The sequence below is a fragment of the Vanellus vanellus genome (genome assembly GCF_965231255.1).
Source record: "Vanellus vanellus genome assembly, chromosome: 9".
Classification (NCBI taxonomy): Eukaryota; Metazoa; Chordata; class Aves; order Charadriiformes; family Charadriidae; genus Vanellus; species Vanellus vanellus.
Window position 1 is genome coordinate 10,476,336 of NC_138914.1, and position 22,081 is coordinate 10,498,416.

Here is a 22,081-nt window from a genome sequence, read left to right on the forward strand (position 1 = left end):
CATTCCCTCCCTCTCCTCCGCATCCCTCTCGTGCACCGCCGCTTTGGGGCGGGAGTGCCTAAAAACACTTTTTTTTTTTTTTTTCTTTTTTTAAGCCCGGAGCGCTGCGGCGGCGGCTCCGCTGCCCTGTCCTGCGCTGCGCTGCGCTGCGCTGCGCTGCGCTGCGCGGAGAGGAGCGGAGCGCCGCGCCCGCGCCGCGCCCACGTGCGTGCGGCAGCCAGCGCGCCCCGCCCCGCCGCGCAGCCATTGGTCGGGAAAGTTTGTTGCCGGCGGCGGATTGGCGGAGGGCGGGTGGGGGCAGCCGCGGTCGCCAATGAAAGGCGGCGGCGGGCGGGCGGCACAGCACGGAGCGGCGCGGGCAGGCGGCGGGCGCGGGATGGAGTTGAGCCCCGGAGTGCAGAAGGTGGGTCCGCGGGCGGACAGACCGACCCGGGTGTCCCATGCCCGGCCAGGGCCTGGCGGCGGGGCTGCGCGGTGCCGAGGAGCCGCGTTGGGCTGTGCGGAGGAGGGACGGGCGCGCACCTGGGAGCGGCGGGCGCCGGCCGCGCTGTAAAACTTTTTTTTTTTTTTTATTCCCGTTATCCCGTCACCTCCCGTCTTGTTCCCCCCACCCCCGCAGCCTGCGCTGTACCGGCGGTTCTGCCCGCCCACGGCGGTTCGCGGACCGAGGGCGCTGAGCCCCGGTCTGGGCGGGAGAGGCTCATTCGCACCGAGCGCTGCGGCGGCACTTTGCCCCGTTCGTGTCGTTCCGTGTGGGTTTGTGGTCCCGTTGAAAACTGGCTGGAGCCCTCTGGGGCAAAGCTCACCCAGCGACTGCTATTGTACTGGGTTTGAGTAAGGAGCTGGAGCAGCAGATGCAAAGAGAAGGAATGTCACAGAGCGTGAATGTTACGTGGCTGTTAAATACTCAGGGTTAAGAGCGGACAGAAGTAATCTCTGAAGTGCTTAAGCTCTTCCTCCACCTCGCTAGGGCAGGTCTGGCTGCGCCTTGTGGCCACGCAGGGTCTGCCCAAGCCACGTGTCTGCGTTTGTTCTTTCCATACAAAAACTTACTTCAACAAAGCTTTTGCTGGAAAAGCAACTGCTTCTTGTCTGAGTTCACTGGCATGAGACCCTGACCCCCGCTGCTCTCAGCTGGTGTCCTTGGGGGGGGAGGGGTTGGGGGGTTGCTTGTCTCATAGACCCTCTGGACAGTGTTTGCTCCCTGTGCTCTGGCTGTCAAAGGCTTGCTTTCCCCGGGACATCCCGGGTCTCGGCCACAGTGTCCTTTGAGCAAAAGAACCAGAATAACTGAAACGCCCTCTTGGCACGGCGTTGAGCTGAATGGAAGGGATTTTAATCGCTGGATAGAAAATGTGTGGAATGGGTCGCCAGAGAGCAGCTGCTCTTGCGACCTTACTTGCTGTACCTTTGTCACTGCATAATTAGGAGATGAGTTAAACGCTCAATGTCAGTGCCTCTCAGTTTCCACATTGTTGTAATCCCATCTCTTGATGCCAGATGGCCCTGACTGGGCAGTGCCCAGTGCTGTGCCCTGGGACTGGCCTCTGTGGGACTGCTGGGGCACAGGGACACCCCTGGACATTCCCGAGGGGAATGGCACCCTTTGCTATAAACTTCTGTGAGATGTTTCTTGCCAATGCTGTCCTTGGAGCTCCCTCCCTGCCTGTTGGGATGGTGTCAAGGTGTAGGTCCCTCTGTCCCCTCAGGTTTGAGCTGTGCCACTTCTGTATCCCAAGGAAAACTATTTGATGCATTTTAGTGGAAAACTGGATGCTCCTTGCAGGTTGCCCTGGGTGAGTGTTTGGCAGGGGGTGTGTGTGTCTCATCTGGTGTGTCATACACCTAGACTTGGAGCAATGTGTCTTCTGCCAGCAGGTCCCTGTTGCTGGTAACCCTCAGGCATGTCCATAGGGTCCTGGTTGCTGTGGCTGCTGTGGGGAGGGCACAGCTGGAGGCCCTCGGGAAGCTCTTCCCCAGCACTGAGTGGAGATCGATCCTGCAAGAGTGAAAACTGACCCTTTTTCATGGGCTATTTGGGCTGTGGTCAGTCTGTTTCTGCCAGATGCAGCTCAGGTCCTGCCTCACCTGAATTGCCACTCAGGGAACCTGAGTGGGGAGAAGCCCCGGCCAGCAGCCCCAGACTGGGGGATATCTGCAGGAGGGAGCAGAGAAGTGGGGTTAGACATGCTCAGCAACAAGGGCTGAGCAAATCTGGGCTGTGGAGCAGAAATATGCTTGGGCAAAGCTCACCCTGAACTGGACCCATCTCCCAGGAGCTTCTTGAGCATCATGGAGTCCTCAGCATCAGAAGGATGTGGACCTGTTAGAGTGGTTCCAGAGGAGGCCCTGGAGATGCTGCAAGGGCTGGAGCCCCTCTGCTGGGAGGACAGGCTGAGAGAGTTGGGGGGGTTCAGCCTGGAGAAGAGAAGGCTCCGGGGAGACCTCAGAGCCCCTTCCAGTGCCTAAAGGGGCTCCAGGAGAGCTGGGGAGGGACTCTTGATCAGGGAGGGGAGTGATGGGATGAGGGGGAAATGGTTTTACACTGAAAGAGGGGAGATTGAGATGAGATCTGGGGAAGAAATTCTTTGCTGTGAGGGTGGTCAGCCCCTGTCTCAGGTTGCCCCGAGAAGCTGTGGCTGCCCCATCCCTGGAGGTGTTCAAGGCCAGGTTGGACGGGGCTTGGAGCAACCTGGGCTGGTGGGAGGTGTCCCTGCCCAGGGCAGGGGGTGGCACTGGATGAGCTTTAAGGTCCCTTCCAACCCAAACCATTCTGTGTATCTCTGATCATACCCAGGGGCTGGAGCAGGGTGGCTGCGCAGTGGCGTGTCGAAGGGCTTATGAGGCACCCTGGAAGTCTTGTGAGCGCAGAAACCATCAGAGCCTTGCCAAAACATGTGGCGGGATACTTTGGGATACTCAGCTGCCTGTGGCAGAAGGGTGAAGGACAAGGTGTTGTCTTTAATGGTAATTTCACTAAAATCTGTGAAGGGACTAGCACAAACGGCTGCAGTGGAAGGGTGAAGTTCTGCTGGAGCTCTCCTTGGGGCCGCTGGAGGGCCAGTGGGGGCCAGTCTGACCCCTGCCTGGGTGAGGTGGGGGGGCATGCCCTGTGTCTGCATGGCTCTCCCAGCACCTGAACTGGAACTGGGCACACTGGTATAAAAAAGGAAAAGTCCGGGTTAGTTTGCACTTCTAAGGGGATGTGAAGTGACATAATAAAAACAAGAAAAAAAAAATAATACAGACCTCGGATCACTGGCTGGATAATATATGTCCAAGGACAAGTGGGCGTCTTCGCAGTAGACGGCTGTTCAGTTTCCTGAATCGGGAGAAGGGCACCTTTTCTGGGCACGGGGTGGAAAACTGTCAAATTTTAATTTGGCTTGGCAGCGTCGTGCAACCAGTTTGAGCAAGTCAGGGAAGGCAAGTCTGGAACTCATTAGGGCTTGTTGCAAGGCCCTGAAAATTTGATTTTCAGTCACTGTTGGGTTTAATTATTGTTGATGTCTTGCCTAGCGTATTATGGGATTCTTTCTGAGGAAATTAAAACAGCATGAGTGGGACGGCATTCTGTTTGGCAAATGGGTTGTTTAGATTAAATTCTAAATGGAGAGTTAAAACTCGAAACAAAGATAAAGCGTGATGGCTGGCATTTCGTGCGTTACTGGAGCCGGTTCAGCTGGACTGTGCAGGCAGCAGGATTTGTGTACTGTTCTCGCTAAACTCAGTCCATTTTTGTCAGGAGAAGAAAATAACCCACTAAGCTAAAAGCACAGTTCAAAGCCAAGGTAAAGTTTACTCGGTTAATACAAATTTTGGTGCTTCAACTTTTTCTTCAGCCCTTTAGCACAGGGTTTTTGCAAACACCTGAAGCAGAAGAGCTGGGGGATGGGGGGGGGGGGGGGGGGGGGGAAGCGTCGGTGCTGCTGTGAAAACTCAACCCCGGGGTCTGCAGGGGTGGGGGGCGATCAGGGGCTCGGGGAGAGGCAGATGCTGCCCTTCCCCATCAGCAAATTGTCTTAAAGACTCCTGTACGTAAATCTGTAGAAGTACATGGGAATGCTCTTAGGGACTGGGGAATTGCCCTTTGTCAAGTCCAACAGTTGAGATCTCTTTAGAAAACTTGAATACATTGGAGACTCACTTTTTCATGCATTTTTTTCGTAGCCATATCCCTTGGCCGAGGTGTGCGGGACATGGGCTGAGCCCCCGGATGTGTTCCCCTCCAGCACCGGGGGCTTCCCAGGGGAAGGACGGGCTCCCGAATAATGGGGGTTATGCCCAGGAGCGGTCTCCTGCAGGATGCGTCTGTGGACTCTGTGCTGTCCAAAACTCCTTCCAAGCGCTGTGGGCATGCAGCGGGACAGACAGCATGGGCTGTAAGGCAGTCAGTGTTCCCGCAAAGCCATCGCTGCCTCGCTGGGATGCGCTAGTGCTTCTTTGTATAAATGCTGTCAGGAGCTTTATGAGCAATTTAATCTCTGCTTTTGAAAGTTGGACCTCATAACTTTTAGCAATTACACCACAAAGTTATTTATCCCTTGAGGACTTCTTCCATGTTCACAATTTCTGGTAACAGTCCCCACTAGCTGAAGCTTGGAGTCTTGTTGTGAGAAGTGGGTACCTTCTCCGTAAAGCCCCCTCTCGGTGGAGAAGGGGTTTGGTCCCTGTGTTGGTGGCAGGTTGTGCGTGGCTGATGAGGAGATGGCTGCATCACCCCGCCTGCCCATGGGGGTTTGCACCCGCGGGAGCGCTGCGGCGGGAACCGGGTCGCTCTGCCGGAGCCCGCGGGAGGAGCGCTGCTGCCGCAGCCACGGGGGAACGGATGCTGATCTCAACGCAGAGACCCGCTTCGCTCGGAACGAGTATTTATAGATATGAAATCATAAAGTAGCACATGGGTTAAAGAGTGTATTTTGGGACTTGGGCTCAGAGCTAAATGGAGTCCCGTAAAATGCAATTTACAAGTTCCAAAATCTCCCTCGTCCCGCAGGGAGGCGGTGGCTGGAGTATGTGTTTAGGCTGAGGGTTTTGGTGTTTTTTTTTTCCTCTTTTTAAAAAGGAAATATTGTGTTTCAGCCATTCAGGAAAAGAGGTATTCAGATGTGCTAGCTGGAAGCTATTGCTCCATTTAAAGATGGGGCTCAGGGAAAGGGAGAGCTTTCAGGGCAGTTATTTCCAATTTTTGGAAGAGCGAGAGTTTCCTAAAGCTGGTTACCAGCCTGGTTCCTTGTGCTTTTACCATCCACCTACTCCGAACCCTTTGACTTCATCCCTGCAGTTCCTGGAAGCCTCTGACCTGCCCCAGAGCAGTATTTCCCTCTGCGGTGGGGGACTCCCTTCTCACTGGGTACACTGGTTTCGCACCCCCCGCTCGTCGGCGTCCAGGCTTGCACGACTCAAATGCAAAATGCATTAAAAGCAGTTGGTACAACTGAAATGAACGGCAGCTTTGACTTCATTGCTGACAGATAAGGTGTCATAAATTGTTAATGTTTCGCTCGGGAGGTGCCATATCGCCAACCGGTTGCGGGATGGCTCCTGGGGATGGAGGTGAGGGGAAGGGGGACCTGTTCCCTGTGCCCCGGAGGGGGTGAGCCCCGTGAACCGCATAGGTGGCAGCGGACAGGGTGCTGCTGGCTGGGTTCCTCACCGCTCCAGTAAAGATACTGGGGAAAGGAAGAGCATGGCTGAGGAGTAGGAAACAGGAAAACAGATTTTTTTTTTTTTTTTTTTTTTCTGCTAGTACTTAATTGTGGATGCTGTTAGATGTGTCTTTCAGACATGCAAAAATACACACTTCTAGGAAAGTAACTTCCGCTCGTGCCTGCGAGGTTAAAGCCTTGGGTAAGAGAAGCACTAGAGCAGCTGGGTGGCTGTTGTGTATAAACCGCTGTGCAAATATCGTCATTAATTTCTAGCACAGTTGTATGTCTGTTGGAAGCTTTAAGTGCTGGGGGTTTGTTGCCTTACCTACTAAAAATAATGGGCTAAATTCTGTCAGGGTTAGCTTTGGCAAAGTAGTCCAGACAGTGCTTCACTGGGAAGGAACCTGTCATAGGATGAAAAGTCTACTGTTGTCTTATCAGAGGAGCAGAGGAAAGCAAATTTCCTGAAAAGCACTGTGGGCAGTTGCTGGTATTGAGGTGGCACAGCCCTTCAGCTTCTGCGTTAGGGTTCAGGGCATCACCAGCCACAAAACAAACTTGGACTTCACTTGCTCTTTCTGAAGACCCGGAGACACGTCATTCAAAACCACCTCACGTTATTTTTCCCTCAATATGAGGGTAACTTGTCGAGATTATGAAGCTCCAGGTGAAAAATAAGAAATACCCCCTGTGTTCCCATGGCACGTGCCGCTGAGTCTGCTTGCGCTGCCGCAGGGTGTCCAGGACTGCCAGTGCCAGCCCCAGCTGGGAGGACAGCCGGCTCCTCTCAGCCCTGTGTCCTCATCCAGAGCAGCAGGATATAGGAACTGGGCAGGATTTCTCCTTGTTTAAAGTACCTGTACAGGATCTGGACATTAGGATGGGAACACAGACCCACAGCCCCAGAGGCGGGTGTGACAACTTCTCAGTAGGTGTCACAGAGCTGCTACCTTACTACACTATTCCTCTTAAACGCCTCACGCCCAAGCTGTGTTTTTTGCCTTATTGCACAGCTGAATGGGCCTTTTGAGATTTTTGGAGGGGTCTGTGGTAGTGGGCAGATCCTGCGTCAGGCTTGGGACTGATGGAGGGAGCTGTGGGGGTGAAGGAGCGGGATGGGTGGCCCAGACATGCCTCCGCCCTTGGGCGCATCTTCAGCTTCCTCGTGTCTTGATCTCCTCGGCTGTAACACGAGAAGAGTAGAGCTGAGAAGGTTTTTAGGAGGACTAAATCAGTCGCGTTGTACAGAAGTTTGATGGCAGCAGCTGCTGAAGTGCAACACGTTGGTGTCTGGAGGGACCCCTGTTCCTGGTGGTAGTTCAGCACCTTCTCCTGGTGCTGGAGGTGGGAAGGACGAAGCTGGCTCAGTGAGGGCAATTAGTGATTACAATGAGATGCTTACCTGAGCACTCTGGAACTTGGCACAGCTGCTGCTTAATTAAATTGGGTGGGTTCTTCCCATCCTATACACCTACTCACAGCTTGGATTGGTCTTATAATTAAGACCAAGTGTCTGAAGCACAGTCTGGCTTCTGGAAAAATCTATTAATCTTATTTTTCAAAGTTTGCCCTGCTCTTATCATTATTTGACACATTGTTAGTGGAGAAAGGAATGCTGCCAACTATGTGCTCTTGGAAGAGCAAGGTATTTGCAGAGGCTCTGTTGTATCTCTGTCATCCTGTAGGTTGAGATCTGGCAGCTCCATTGAAATAGTTCTTACAGATATCGATGCTTTTCACTGGTCTTTATGTTGCAAAAATAAAAGGCAACAAACTTCTTAGTCTGTAGAGTTTAATATCAGTAAGTGCTTCCATTGTTCCAGATGATGGCAGCTCATTGACTGCTAACTTAAATAAATCCTATAGAGAGAATTTGAAGTGAAAGACAGTCTTTTGTAAGTGATTTTCTTTTTTATTTTCCCCTGTGAATGTGGTAATTGGGTAACTGTGCTTGCTCATAATCTGGCAAGAAAACAAATTGCTTTCAGGTCGTGATTACAATAGATGTTTTCTGTCTATGAAAACGAGAAGAAAATAAATCAAAACAACCCTTTGCGGTTCTCAGTCAAAACTACAGTAGCAAGTGTGTATAGTGATTAATGCACCCCTATGAGTAGCTGTTTGCCCTTGCACAAATGTATTCCACTCGCAGACACTGCCAAGGAGCCCCTTCCACAATCCAGGAGAGCCTGTCCAGCCCTGCCCTGGGTTTCCCATCCGAGGTAAGCTCCTGTCTGCCCTTCAGCAGCTCCCAGGGATGGTTTGGAGAGTTTTGTGCTGTGCCGGTGCTGGGAGCTGACTCCTGAGCGCACCTGAGACCACACAGCCGGTCTGGTCAAGGAGGATGCACCTTGGTCATCCGCAGGAGGGGAAAAACTTAGTGTAATACCCAAAGTGTGAAGCTGTTGGACAAGGTCAGTCTGTTCCAGGAGTGGTGGTTCTGCTCTGGTGTGTCATTGTCCTTAGTGCTGACGCTGACAAAGTGGGAAGGAAAATCCCCATCCCAGGGGCACCTCTGGAGCTGGTATTGTTTGTCTTCTAGCTGGTCCAAATGCTGTAGCTTTGTGTGAAAACTCCCGGGCTGTGTGTGTCTGGGGTGAGGGACGCACGCACAGGCTGCATTGCAGAGCTGACATGTGCCACACCAATGTTGTCAAACCTCTCCTCTCATTGATGACAGAGGTGGCAAACATCTTCCCTAGCCAATGGCAGAGCGGTGAAACCAGATGGGGCTCTTCCCTGTGAGATTTGTGGGGTGCCTCATCCAGAGGAGAGGATGAGCGAAAACAAACCCTAAGGTGAGTTCCCTGTCCTCCAGCTGGGACAGGGGTATTTCATCCCACCCAGGGCTGCTTTGTTGGGTTCCTTTGGTATCTCACTTAACTCATCCTAGTTGTCTTCTTAATGTGCATTTAAGTGGGGTGGCATCTCTGGCTGTGCCCTCCCAAGCAGCAGTCTGGGGCAGTGTTGGCTCCAACATGGGTACCACAGCAAGCTGAGGCTGTCGCCTGCATCTCCAGTCTCTGCCAGCACTCCATGTTGGATGGGTGGCTGCTCCTCTTGCACCAGAGCAACCCTCGCCCCAGGCCATGCTTAGTGTGGATCCTGAGGAACAACGCCACAAAAGAGCCTTTTGGAACTCTTCAGCTCTTCAGAGATGTCTTTTGGGGGTAACTTTGCACAAAACATTTGAGAAGCAGGTTTAATGAGAAGCAGGTGATCCTCTTTCTCAAGGAACCTATTAAGTGGTTTTCCAAGATGGGAAAACTATCTAGGAAAATGCTGAGTGAGACAGATTGCCCATCCAAACCATGAATTAAGGTGCTTGAGGCCAAGCTCTTGAAAGGAGGTTTCTGCCACCCAAGCGAGGGTTGATTTGGGCTCTTCAGCATGGTAAAAGGACCTTAACACTCAGTATTTTAGGATTGAAAGTAATTACTTTTTTTTTATATATCTAACCAAAGCTGTGGCTTTTTTCAGATGTATACAACCTTTCCTACTGGGACCTTTTAGGCCAAGTTTTCAGTGCTTTTAATGCTTGCCTTAAATTCTGGACCATCATTTAGGTTACATGAAAAATGAAGTTTTGACTTTTATTTTTTTTTGACATGCACTTCAGTTGCACCTTGTGAAGGTGGAGCTTTAGTGGGTGGCTCTGCCTTCAGCATCGCTGTGCTGAAATGCAGGTAGTGACACACTGATACCCTGGGGAGGGTTAGCAATAACTGCCCTTGCACTTAAATGTATATGCAAAAGCTAGGCAAGTAATCAAAATCAAAGGACCTCATTCAAGCAATCACCTGTGAGTTCAGATGTGTTAGATTGATGTGAACCTTTTGCCAGCGTAGGAACCACTAAAGGGAAAAACCATCTTGGTAATTTGACCAGATAACCGAGACTCTTATTTCTTCTAGTGCAGCTGCTTTTCAGTGTGAATTAGGAAGTTCAAATAGGAGTGAGGCCATTTGACATGGGTTTCTTGTTAGTTCAGAGTGAATATTACCTAGGCACTGCCTTTACTATATATAGCTATATGAAACATTGATGCCTTATTTGAGACTCCCAATAGCGCACAAAACAGCGTGGGCTCAGAACTGGGGCAGTTCTAGTTACCAGAAGAGTTACTAGCAGAGGACCTGTTCGTTGCTAGCTCACCAGTGTCCTACCTTGCCTCCAATGTTGGGCAATCTTGTAATGTCCGTGCCCCAGGCTTGGTCTCTGTGGTGGCTCTGTCCCTGCTGCCGGTGCCGTATGGATTTCTGGAGGTCACTGACCCAAGTGAAGTGCTCTGAAGGAAGATTTGGGCGTGGGCGGGGTGGGGGGCTGCTTTGGGTGACCAGCCCCAGGTCATCTGGCAGAGGTGGGCTTGCCACCTCCTGCCACCCTGGGCATGCCAGGGAAGCTCTTTCTGGCCAGGAGCTGATGTTGCGTGCTGCTGGGCCTCTGTGAGGAGCGAATTCTGCGGTCCCTGCCTTTGGTCGAACATGCTGCTGGGCAGCTTGCCCGTCCTGCGGGAGAGGGAACCGCACGTGTGCTGCGTTGGGTGCAAGTCATGGTTGTGTACAAGATGACAAGTATGGCAAATCTGCCCTGCTGGACCCACGATGGGAAGGAAAATGCACCCAAAGAAGCTTTTTGTCTGTACTGAGCCTAGCTTTATTCCCGCTTTTAACTAAAACAGAGCCCCTTGGATGTGCTAATATTTTGCTGTTAGGCTTGGCTGATTTTTTTTTTTTTTTTTTTTTCTCCTCCCGCAGCCCATGGAAATACTGCTTAGCTCTAACTGATGGCACACAGCATTGCCCTTGCTGTCATACAGATACCCCTTCCGTTAGATGGAAACGCTCACACCCTCCACTTACTGGAAATCCTTAAGGAAGTTTGAGTTAGCGCCTTGTTATTATGCAAGTTTAGCTCCGTTGCAGTCAAATAATGACAACAAATTAATTGCTATCCATCCATAGCCCTAAACTCCTTGACAATTGTGCTGAGCAAACCAGTCCCACCCATGTGAATATCATATGACTTTTCTCTCTTTTTTTTTTTTTTTTCTTTGTTCAAGAGAGTTTCTCAAAGTTAGTTGTTAATCTCCAAAATTCATTGCAGCTGGAGGAACCCCACCCAAAGTGTTCATATGGTCCTGCGGCTTTGCTTGAGCTCTCCCCTGCCCTGGCTATGATTTATCGGGGTAGGGTATCAAATGCCGAGACTATGTGAGGGTCTTCCAGAGGCTGCAGAGAAGGGCTTATATCGCACTTGCCGTGGGCGCTGGGGGAGCAGTCTGACCGCAAGGAGAGGTGAAACGAGGACCTCGGCTCTGAAGAGCTGTTATGAACTTGTAGTAACTTTTTGGAAACCAGCTTTTCCTCTTCCCTTCCTAAAAAGGAGGAGAAAACATACTTGAGGTAGTTACGTGTCTCCATTGCTGCTTTTAGTCTCCAAATAAGGTGTTGTGCAATAATTGCTTTCAGGATCCAGAAACCTCTGCAGAAGCAGGAGGTCCCAGCTCCACCAGTCCTTTCTGGAGCTGTGCTGTGGCAGCCGGTCCCAAAAGCCATGCAGAGGCTGGAGAGCAGAGGGTGACTCATGCAGCAGTGCCGAGGAGTAACGCTCTCGTGGGGTTACCCCTCAGCCCCCTCGGCAACCTGCTGGGAGGGGACTTGCGCTCTCCACTGGCATCGAGCACAGCGAGCTGGGGCAAACATGTTGGGTCCTGCCTTGCATCCCATTGCTGTGCACAAAACTGAGTCTTGCAGGAGGGTGTCTACTCTTGGAAGCTTTATGGGTCTTCAACAGTCTTTGATTAATAACCACACTGGCTGAACTTGCCAAAACTTCAGGCCCGAATTCCTCTGAGGATGCAACTGCAGATGAATGGAGCTCATCGACTGGGCTGGTGACCCCAGAGGTCCGCTCCCCCTCAGCAGCGGTGCTGTGGCTGGCCTGCTGCTAACCAAAGGGGTGGCCTCTTCTGGCTGAAGCTGCCCAGTGTTTTCTTGTGGTACGTGGTATACGTACTGCTAATGGTGAAACCATCCTGCTAGGAGACACCTTGGCCTTTTGGGGGTTTGTTTCCCATCTGCAGGACTACTACAAACTCCTTGTGATTAGACCAAGGTCCCTGTGGATATGCAGGAGGAAAGAGAACTAAAGGTCTTCTGAGGGAGTATGGTCTAAGCATCCCTGATCAGATAACTCTTATCTGAGATATCTTTTTGTTACAGTGATGGATTTTGCAGCTGGAGCTGTCTCCGCTTTCCTATTTCCACCTTGTTTGTCACTTAACCAGCTCCCTTGTCTGTGCCGTGGTCTCATGACATGTAGCACGCTTCCGCTGGAGGTCAAAACTCATTTATGAAGTCTGTCTTGACCCTGTACCTTGTGCGTAGCTGAAGAGGTGGTATGGGAAGCAGCCTGGTCTGAGCAGTCTAATAGCGAAACAAAAGGAAGAAGACTTAAGCATCGCTAAAAAGCAAGTGCCAGACTCATGACCGCATTTCCCTTATGCGGTGGGAAATTCTTCAGCAAAGGTGGGTGCCTCTGGCTGGGGCGACCGGGCTGGAGGTGGTGAAACAGCCCCTCAGGCACATGCGTGGCTGCATATGATATTGGTCTGCTGTTACTGTGCTCGATTCCCCGTGTGTATCGGACTCATTAAGGTCCTTACAGGAAAGCAGAGTATTGCTATGGGCTCTCGCGGCACTCTGGGTTCATCTGTGTTACAGATGCTCACTGGGACTTCCTGATTCTGCACGACCTGAGCTGAACCAACCTCTCTGCGAACGCAGCCATCGGCGGAGGATGTTAGCTTTCCCTCACCGGCCTTCTTGCAAGCTCTGTGAGAATTTTATATTTACATTAAAGTTCTCCTCGGTACTCCATAAAACAATTGGATCTCATGGAGTGATTGTCCCAGGAGCAGTGTGCTGGAGCCACCCCGTCCTTCTGCGGCTGGGCAAAGCGGAGATGTTAAATACATCCCAAGGCAGTTTTTCTCTGTACGGTGCTGAACATCAGCCTTCTACCCACCACCTGCGGGGGGATCTCAGCAGCCAGTGCGCTACTGATGCCTTTGGCAGGACCTGTGTATTGCTACAGCTTTAGACTGGAAGTGTGGAGACCACAAAAGCGTGACAGCTGATGGGGCTCTGTGTCCATATATACCCAGTTATACCTAGGAGGGAAAGTACTTGTGTAGCTGCAACTCTAGAAGGAAGGAGATGTTTCTGAGGGCCTGTGCTATGGTAGCTGGTGTGTCTGAGCACTGGCACGTTTGAGTTCAGCCCTTTTGGGGTCTAGAAGTTTGGCCCATTAGTCTGGGCATGGCATGGTTATTCCTAGAGGAGCATTCACTATGAAACACCTACCCAAGTTTAGTCTGAAGTCTCCTCTTTGTGGATGTACTGAATCTCTGGTGCTGAACTGGTGGTGAGGAGAGTGGAAAGAAGCTTCCACTTCTTGGAAGGATTTCCAAGTCATGTGACTGTGAAAACAGTGTTTTCTCCATGTGCGGTCCCCTCGCAACAAGCTCAACTGTCAAACTAGCTTCAGTAGACCCTTTGGCAAAAGGTCATCGGCCAAGGTCTGCTGGGCTGGTCAGAGGGGGATGATACACCAGAAAAACCTTCTGGAGTCTCCGTTGAGCTGCAGATGGAGCAGGCTGGTGGAGCTGGACTCTGACCTGCTCATAACTTCTAATCAGGGGTCTGTCTCACTGGACCTGCCTTGGAAGCTCAGGGTTCCTTTCCAAAGGAGTCCTCAAACTCTAAATCAAGGTGGAGCCATGTTTGGGTTTTTCCTTGTCACTTGTCATTATAGGCTTTCTATTTTCTAACCATTGAGTGAAATTACCAGTGTCGAGGATGGCCCTGCCTTTGGCCAGTAAAACAGTGAACCATGGTGTTACTGGTGTACTCCCAAGATTGGCGAGAGATGTTTTTGTGGGTAGAATGGCCTCAATTTCCTATCATTTCACTACCTAAGAATTTCCTCCGCACTGACTTGCTTTCTCTCTTTTAACAGCAAGAATGCTATAAGGCAAAAAAGCCAAAACAGAAATCTTGAAATGCGTTGTATATCTAGTCATGGTGAGCAGAATTTGCTTTTCTTCCAAGCAGTTTGTTGACACAGGCTTTTTTTTTTTAAAAAGTATTACAGATATCTTCAGAATCTTTATCTTAAACTTAAGTCTCTCCTCTAACAATGCTGTTCCCAAATGGACTTGGCCACAGGTTGAGTCTAAGATAGTTGGACCACTTGTTTCGCATTATCTTACTGGGTTTGGTTGTGGTTGGTTTTTTTTTTTTTTTCTGTGTCTTATGTGTCTTTTTTTTTTTTTAAGAAATCTCCTTTTATGCATATTTGAGGAGCCGGAGCAGAGCTGTGAGGAGAAGCTCCATATCTGGGCAGGAAGTCCTGCTGACCAGGCAGCCCGAAAAACAGGCGGCGGCGCCTGTTATGTTTGGCCCCTGCACAGAGATGGAAACGAGAGCGGCTCAAACCTCCCTCCACGCCGGAGGGAGCGGGGAAGAGTGCTGTGCTCCAAAGAGACCTGGCTGTGCCTTCGGTTGTCTCAAGGAGACGCTGCCCAGAGGGGTCTGAGCTCGCAGGGGAAGGTGATGCCGTGGTCAGTGGGGGATTGGCCTGTCCTCAAGGTGGAGGGGCTCAGGTGTGTTCACCCCGGCTGCTCCTGCTGCCCTGGTGAACTCTGCCTGGGCCATGGGGATGTCCCTAAGACTTCATGGGGTCACCTGAGTTGCACTGCAGGCAGTGGTGGAGATGTGCTGCCATCCCAGGACCTTCTCCTGCTGCTGGAGACCTACGCTTCCAAGGGTAGAGAAACCTAAGCCATCTCAGGAGCCACGTGTTGCCTTGAAGAGCATCTCAATTTTCACACTGTTTCCCCCATATGTTTTCCTGTAGCTCCAGACTTGCAGGTGGCTTGTGTGGTGAGGAGCCTTGTGCTACTGACACCTGCACACACGAGTTCCCAAGGAGATCTGGAGCTCCTGGTTGCAAAGGCATCTGGTCTGCTCTTGGCTAGAGCGGTGCACAAATGGGAGGGCCGGTGACTAGGTCTTCTGTGCGTGACTGAATATGTGGCCAAAAGTAATGGCTAGGACTTCCTTATTTTTGTCTTGAGGAAATGTATCCTCAGCTCTTGTGTAATCCAAAGGTGAGGATCGCCTGTCAATGCCAATGGGTTTGTTCTTAAAGTGGAACAATAATGGCAGTTTAAGATAAGAGCTGAGACTTTGCTGTGTTAAAAGTGATCCATTTTGCTGTATTTTGGGGGGCTGAGTAAATGTTTAACTGTGGTGAGACAAGCACAGCTGTCCAAAAGCAGTTCATGGGGTGTTGGTGGAGGTGCTGTGCTGGGTCAGGGGTGGAAGGGTGCAGCCGGACCAGTAAGCTTTACAGGCACAGCCCGTGCCGCAGTGTGCCCCTTGGGTCAGAAGCACTTGTGGGACTTCTCCACCCATCTGAGAGCTGTCTGTCCAGCCCACGGTGGTGTGGGGTACCTCCTGTTTGACCCCAGCACTGCCAGCTGGTGGGCTTTGGGATGCTCACTCAGCCCTTGGCAATGGGCAGTCATGCCCAAGCTGTTGTGTGGTGGTGTTTGGAGTCAGGCAGATGTCTAAAACAGACCCATCAGCCTGGACACGGATCTTTCAGCTGACTGGGGTGATGGGTTGTGCCAGCCCGCTCTGGAGAGCGGGTGCAAGGGTGTTGTGGAGAGTACGGGTTGAGCAGGTACTTCCATGGGGTTTAGACTGAGTAAAGAGCAGTTAACCTCAATTAAATTTGGACCTGGGACATAAAGCAGAAATCATATTTGGACAAGCAGAACAAATTGCCAGATTGAATAAATTACCAAGAAAGGGTCTTGTTAACACTGAAGTAATAAAGTGAAATACTGGGTTTCTGTATCAATGTGAAGGTTGTGCGCTGGTGGCCACCCCCAGGTGGCTGTGAGCTCCTGCACTGACACTTGGGCTGTGGAGCATCAGGTTGTCTTCTTGGGGGTTCTTACACGGGTTCTTGCTACTGACAATGCTTTTCCCCCTCGTATGTAATAGAGCTTTTCCAAATGAGTTTATTTAATCCAGATGTTTGTATTTTAAATAAACAACCATTCATAGTCCCTTGCTGATACTCGGCTTCTGTCTGACTCATTAAGATTAGAGCCAGTGGGGGGGCGGGGGGGGGGGGAACCCAAGAGACACCATCAGTTAGTAGGTATCTAGCATGTGGTTCCAGAACTGGCACCATTAAGTGGTCTGTGCTGGAATCCTAAATGTCTGTATTTTCTGGAGAGCTGGTACACAGCTGAAAAATGTTAGAGGTGGGGTGGAGTGTGTGTGCATGTCAAGACCACTTTTAAGATGTATTTTTATGAATTCCCAGGGCGAGAGGTCTTTTTCGCTGGCTTTAAAATATCTGGAAAGACTGCAGGTGACAAATGAGGTGAAAACTACAGGTGAAAGCTGAGGCACAACTGAAAGGGCAGTCCTGTGGGCCAAGTGAGCTGAAATGGGCTGTGTCATAGCCTCTGGGCTGTGTTTCTCAAGGATGAGCAGCCTTGTATGGAGACTTAATAGTTCCGCACAAAAAAAAAAAAAGCCTGTAAAGGCTTGTTGTCTACCTTAAAATTGGCAAATAGGCATCAGACAATTTCTGGAACCATCTGTTCATAAAAGCTATTTTCTTATTAGCAGCACTGGCTTTTCCAAGTAAATTAAATGTTTTTCCTGAGTGCCACCAAATAACCTTTTCCTCTTGAAAGATGCGGGGAGAGTTTGAATGTCAGAGGAGGCGTCAGGGTGCCCCAGGTCCGTGCAGGTGGTGGTGGATGCGGGAGGAAGGAGCGGTTGCCAGCATCATCATCAGCTTGGCATCCCGGCAGAGCACGGCTGGGCAGGCCTCCAGGCTGGTCACCAACGAAGCCACTGCCCCGTGGTGCCCGGCCACCCGTGCAGGGTCCCTACAGAGTCTCCTCCTCAAAGGGGAATTTATTTTATTTCAGGTTTTTTGTAACCACAGTACTGTAGTGTGAAGGAACTGAGCGTGTTCCCCCAAACGCGACCTTTAAAAACAACCTCTGTTTGTTGGATCCCTCTGTTGGAAAATAGGAGTTGGCAAGGGTGGCCTCTGCCCGTCCCCGTGGAAGCTGGGAGCATTCCGCCCTGGCTGCGGAGTGGGGAGGGGAGCTGGAGCCAGGGCAGGAGGAGGTGTAACAATATCAGTTTAAATAGTGTGTGATCTTGTAATGAAAGACTGTCGTAGCACGGAAAAACACATGGACTAGATTAAGATTGTGCGGGCAGGCAACACCCTTCTCCAGCCTTGGGAACCTCTGCAGCCTTAACTGTTCTTCTGATGGGCTCTACGTGTGTGTGCACAAATGACCAGTCGGTACCTGGAACTAGTTTGTACTTCGAGAGGAGGTTAAAGACCACCTACAAAAACTTGATGAACGGGAGCGAACACCAAAAGGGGCATGGGGGTGTGAGACCTGTATGTGTTATGCCTTGGCAGAAAATGCAGGCTCTGAGGTCCAAAGCGGTCAGAAGACCGCAAGAGACTGACACTTTAGGCTGCTTGAGGACTGAGAGCACTGGGGTTTTGCGGAGGTGGATGACCACCCTGTAGTTTAATCCCTGACTGCGCCGGCTCAGCTCTGCTGAGGTGGGGCAAAGGTCCTGTGGTGCGGCCACTGCTCCTGCCGGGTGTGCGTGTCCTGGGGTGGGACTGTCCTTGTTCTCCTTAAGTCCATTTTTGCAGGGAACAAACGTGTTATTCAGACAGGAGTCTGCAAGCTTCTGTAAAAACAACCAGGCTGAGAAGTTCAGTGTCCTGTGGCGTCGCTTCTCCCTGATGCTTACTGCAGTACTTTGGGTTTTGTCTCCCATCGTACCCTCCTGCGTTCTTCACATTCAAAAAGCCATGTTTGATAAATCCACGGTACAGACACTAAAATAGGCTTATTTTCAAAATTATTGGCTCCTGTTGTGTGTGGTTGGTTTTTTTTGGTTTTTTTTTTTTTTTTGCACTTGTCTGTCTCCCGTTGGGAGGTTATTAGGGCTGTCTGCGCAGCAGTGAGCTCCCACCTATAGAACTGACTCTTCTCTGTTCTCACTGAGTGGCAGAAAGTGTGGCACAACCACAGCCCTTTCCCCTTTTCCCCTCCGCCTTTCCTCCCCGGAGCCTTTCCCTGCCCTGTTTCCTGTTTTCTGTGGAAACCACCCATAAAAGCCAGTGCCAGAGGCATGGAAGCATGCCACCTTCCCAAAATACACTTGAGCCCTGTAGATGGAGCGAGGAGGTGTGAGCTGCAGTGAAGAGGCTTTGGTGTTGGTGGTGGCCATGCACCTCCGCCTCTCGCTGTGTGAAACTTCTGACTTGCACAGATTCATATGCAATACATAAGATGAATCAAAATAACCTTTTAGTGAGAGTTGTGGGTTCCATCCAGTGTGTGTGTATGTTCCCTGGGTTTGCTGTGCCATCTTCCCTCATGTTAAGGTGAAAACCTTCATGCCGACCACCCCTGCGTAAGCTTGTAGCAGGTCTGCGTGGACAGTGGTGAAATGGCGTTTGGGAGGTTTGAGACTTTGCCGGCATGGCTGAAGAAATCAACCTCTGAAGGACAAAACAATGTTAGTGCTCTAGTCTCACATAATCTGCGAGGATAAAGCCAACTCCGGTGTCCTGTTCTTTTCCAGATGTCGGTGAGCCAGCCGCAGGCGGGAAGAGGTGTGCCGTGTTTACGCTGCAGAGGGACGTGCACGGGCTTCGAGCCACATTCTTGGAGGTAATGTCTTGGCCCTGCTCTGACACTGTCCCTTTGGCCCTGCCGATATTCGGGCTTCGGTGACAGCACAAGGAACTGCAGAGCACTTGAGTGGTGTTGGGAGGTGCGGAGAGGACACGCTGCCTGGGTAGGACAGCTGAGAAGATGCTCATGCTCGCTGCTCTCCACCCCCCCCTTCTCTCACTGATCCTGGTCTTTTATTTATTGTTTTTGAGTTAAAATCTCATCCACAAGTGCTTAAACCAAGCCCAGGCTTCGTGCAGTGGGGTTTTTCTGCCTTTGCTAACGTTGCCTGCTCCCTGGGAGTTGAGATTATCTCAGCTAGGTTGAGCACGGGTCCTGGCAGACAGCTGTGGCTTGGGAAGAGGAGAAAGCCGGGGCGAGAGATGGACCAGCTCGCAGAAGGTGGGACCATCCCCGGCACAGCCCTGCGCAGTCGGTGCTGTTCGGTGGCATGTCGGGAGCGGGGCACGGTGCCCTGCGCGGTGTGCGTGCTGGAGCCCCCACCCTCCGCCTGCCCCCCACCCGTCACGTCATTTGGAAATGACTTAGTGAAAACAACCGTGTTCTTGCTGGCTTTGGAGGTGGGAAGTGCTGACCCAAAGGATGCTCTGGCGCAGTTGGTGGGAGCTGTGCTGAGTGCCCGGCTGCCGCCCTGGTCCATGAGGGCGAGCGCGGCTGCCGAGCCGGTGGGGTGAAGCAAAGCCGTCGGCGAGGGCTCGGCGCTGCATCCCGCTCGGCAGCACCGCTGTGGCTGTTGCTGCTGGCTGTCCTGAGCACCCTCATGGCTGAAACGCTACGTTCAGTGCCAGAAGCGTTTTGTTACTTGATACTTTATTTTCAGTTGTTCTTCTTAAAAACCACTAAAATAGCCACCGATATCAGTAGCTGGTGGGAGCCGACCAGTACAGCATGTTTTGGGCTGGGCTGGGGCAGCGCGCTGCTGCCCTGCCCCGTCTGCTTGCAAACCCACACTGGGAGAAACAAAGGGGGCTTTGAAATGCAAGGGAGCTACCCAGATGTCATTAATTAAAAAAGAATTAATGCCCTGTGAGGTTGTCTTGCAAAACCCCGACTGCTCTGCGAGCCCGGCGAGGGCTGTGCAGCGGGTCCCGGCGCAGCGGCACACGGGAGACCGCAGCTCCGCTCTCTGTGTGGCTGAAACCCTCCGCAGGATTCGGGACGGTGGCGTACAGTTGTGTCCCGCAGCCTTCAGTTCCCGATTTCAATAGCTCACCTGCGTGGAAATCCAAACTTAAAAATACTAATTTGCTTGAATCGCTGTTGTTTTTTTAATTGACTCAATTGGAGGCTGGTTTGAGTCATACTTTTTCCAGGATACTGCTGAAATACTTGGGCTTGCATCAGAGTCAGTTCGTCCTTTTTGCTGTCAGCATTGGATGGAAAATCTGGCTGGCAGGCAGTGGTCTTATCCACTTATCTTTATTATTTATTATAATTAAAATGATAGACACTTAAGTATCAGTTCTTTCAGCAGTCACTTTTTAATGGCACGTGAAGCTTTGTACGAGGTGAGGCTCGCTCTCGGTTGTCGGAGACTGGCGAGAGTGGGGAATTTAGCGAGGCTTGACGGGGTTTTCAAAGTTCACAGAAAGAGGCAGCTCCCCACGGTGGGTGGGAGGCGGAGGTGTATCAGCGCTGCTGCGGCTGCTTTCGCTTAGGGACAGTGCTCGGGGATCTCCAGCGTTCTCCTCCGTGTTGCTGCTGATCCCTTTGGGATGAGAAGCTCACCATGAGCCGGCAATGTGCACTGGCAGCCCAGACAGCCCCCGGCACCCCGGGCTGCATCCCCCGCAGCGTGGCCAGCAGGGCGAGGGGGGGGATTGTGCCCCTCTGCCGCGCTCTGGGGAGACCCCCCTGCAGTGCTGCCTCCAGCTCGGGGGGTCCCACCAGCAGAAGGACACGGAGCTGTTGGAGCGGGGCCAGAGGAGGCCGCGGAGATGCTGCGAGGGCTGGAGCCCCTCTGCTGGGAGGACAGGCTGGGAGAGTTGGGGGGGTTCAGCCTGGAGAAAAGAAGGCTCCAAGGAGACCTCAGAGCCCCTTCCAGTGCCTAAAGGGGCTCCAGGAGAGCTGGGGAGGGACTCTGGATCAGGGAGGGGAGTGATGGGATGAGGGGGAATGGCTTTACACTGAAAGAGGGGAAATTTAGATGAGATATGAGGAAGAAGGTGAGGCACTGTCCCAGGTTGCCCCGAGAAGCTGTGGCTGCCCCATTCCTGGAGGTGTTCAAGGCCAGGTTGGACGGGGCTTGGAGCAACCTGGGCTGGTGGGAGGTGTCCCTGCCCAGGGCAGGGGGTGGCACTGGATGAGATTTAAGGTCTCTTCCAACCCAAACCGTTCTAGGAATCATGCTGAATTCCCATGCGTAGCTCAGGCCACGGGAGCCTTTTGCATTATGCCATAACCCTGGTCTGCATTTAACCTTTGGAAGAGGCTGATGACTGCATGCCTCCCGTGGCCCAACGCACACATAGAGAGGATGATCTCGTTTGTCACCCGCAGGAAAATCTGCAAGTCATGCAAATGCAGCCAGGAGGATCACAGCCTGAGCTCGGATGTGGAGGATGATCGGAAAATTGGGCGCCTGCTGTCAGACTCCAAGTATGCCACACTCACCGCCCGTGTGAAAGGAGGTGATGGCATTCGCATTTACAAAAGGAACCGCATGATCATCACCAACCCCATTGTCTCTCGGAAAGACCCCACCTTTGACACCATCACGTATGAGTGGGCTCCCCCAGGGCTCACCCAGAAGCTGGTAAGACAATCCACAGCATGTTTGGCTGCTACTTGTGTAGCATAATGGAGAACATAATTCTGCTTGGGATAACGTTATTGGGGGAAAAATAGTAAAACATATGGTTTGCCTCAGAGAGCAAGAATGTGCGTAACACTTCGTATTTTGGAAAACCACGTAAATAACCGGAGTAGGTAGGAGAAGGGAATGGATTGCTTTTGAGTTTTTATAGGTTTGCTTACATTTCTAGGAGAAGTCTTAATGGGCTTTACAACTTGAAAGCTCACTACTTTGGTAAAGCTCGTGTCCAATAAAAACATTGCTGAGGAGAGATCCCATCTCCCCTGTCCCATCCGTTGCACAAGGGCTGTGCAGCCCACGCAGGCGGGTGCGCTCCAGAACCCTGGGCTGCGTGTGGGAGAGGTTCCTCCGGACCTCCTCAGGGTCCCTGGGCTGGGAGCTGGTCCTCTCCCTAAACCCCCCCGGCAGGACATCATGGGGGCAGAAAGCTGTGCAAGCTGTGGGACACGCACAAGGACAAGTTAACTCTAGAGTCCTGTCTCTGTGCTTCTAAAACAAGGTGGTCTGGACCAGGCTTTGAGGATCAGCAGTGGAGACGATCTGTTTGCATGGTTCCTTTGGGCAGGAGGAGTTGCCCTGGGCTTTGACCTCCTGTTGGAGGTGGAGGTCCTGCCTTGCTTGGTGTGAGCCTGTCCCAGGACCAGCCAGCACAGTGGAGGTGGCTACCTGGGACACTGCCACTAACCTGCAGGGGTTTTTGGGCAAATACTCAGGAGAGGGTGCCTCAGTCTGATTGAATATCTCTGCTTTTGAGACAATGTTGAAAGAAGTAATACT

At 51.7% G+C, this 22,081-nt stretch overlaps 1 protein-coding gene across 2 annotated transcripts in view; it reads left to right on the forward strand.

Annotated features, from left to right (window-relative positions):
* The first annotated feature begins 357 nt into the window (after window positions 1-357).
* LMCD1 (LIM and cysteine rich domains 1) overlaps window positions 358-22,081 on the forward strand; it is a 34,547-nt gene continuing 12,823 nt past the window's right edge. Inside the window, exons 1-3 of one of the 2 annotated variants that reach the window (XM_082487486.1) lie at window positions 358-403; window positions 18,377-18,465; window positions 20,989-21,244. In XM_082487486.1, coding sequence (XP_082343612.1) covers window positions 377-403; window positions 18,377-18,465; window positions 20,989-21,244 — 372 coding nt within the window. In that variant the 5' untranslated portion in view covers window positions 358-376. Of the gene's footprint in view, window positions 404-13,320; window positions 13,427-18,376; window positions 18,466-20,988; window positions 21,245-22,081 lie in introns of those variants that run through there. The other variant, XM_082487487.1, reaches the window with a different exon arrangement.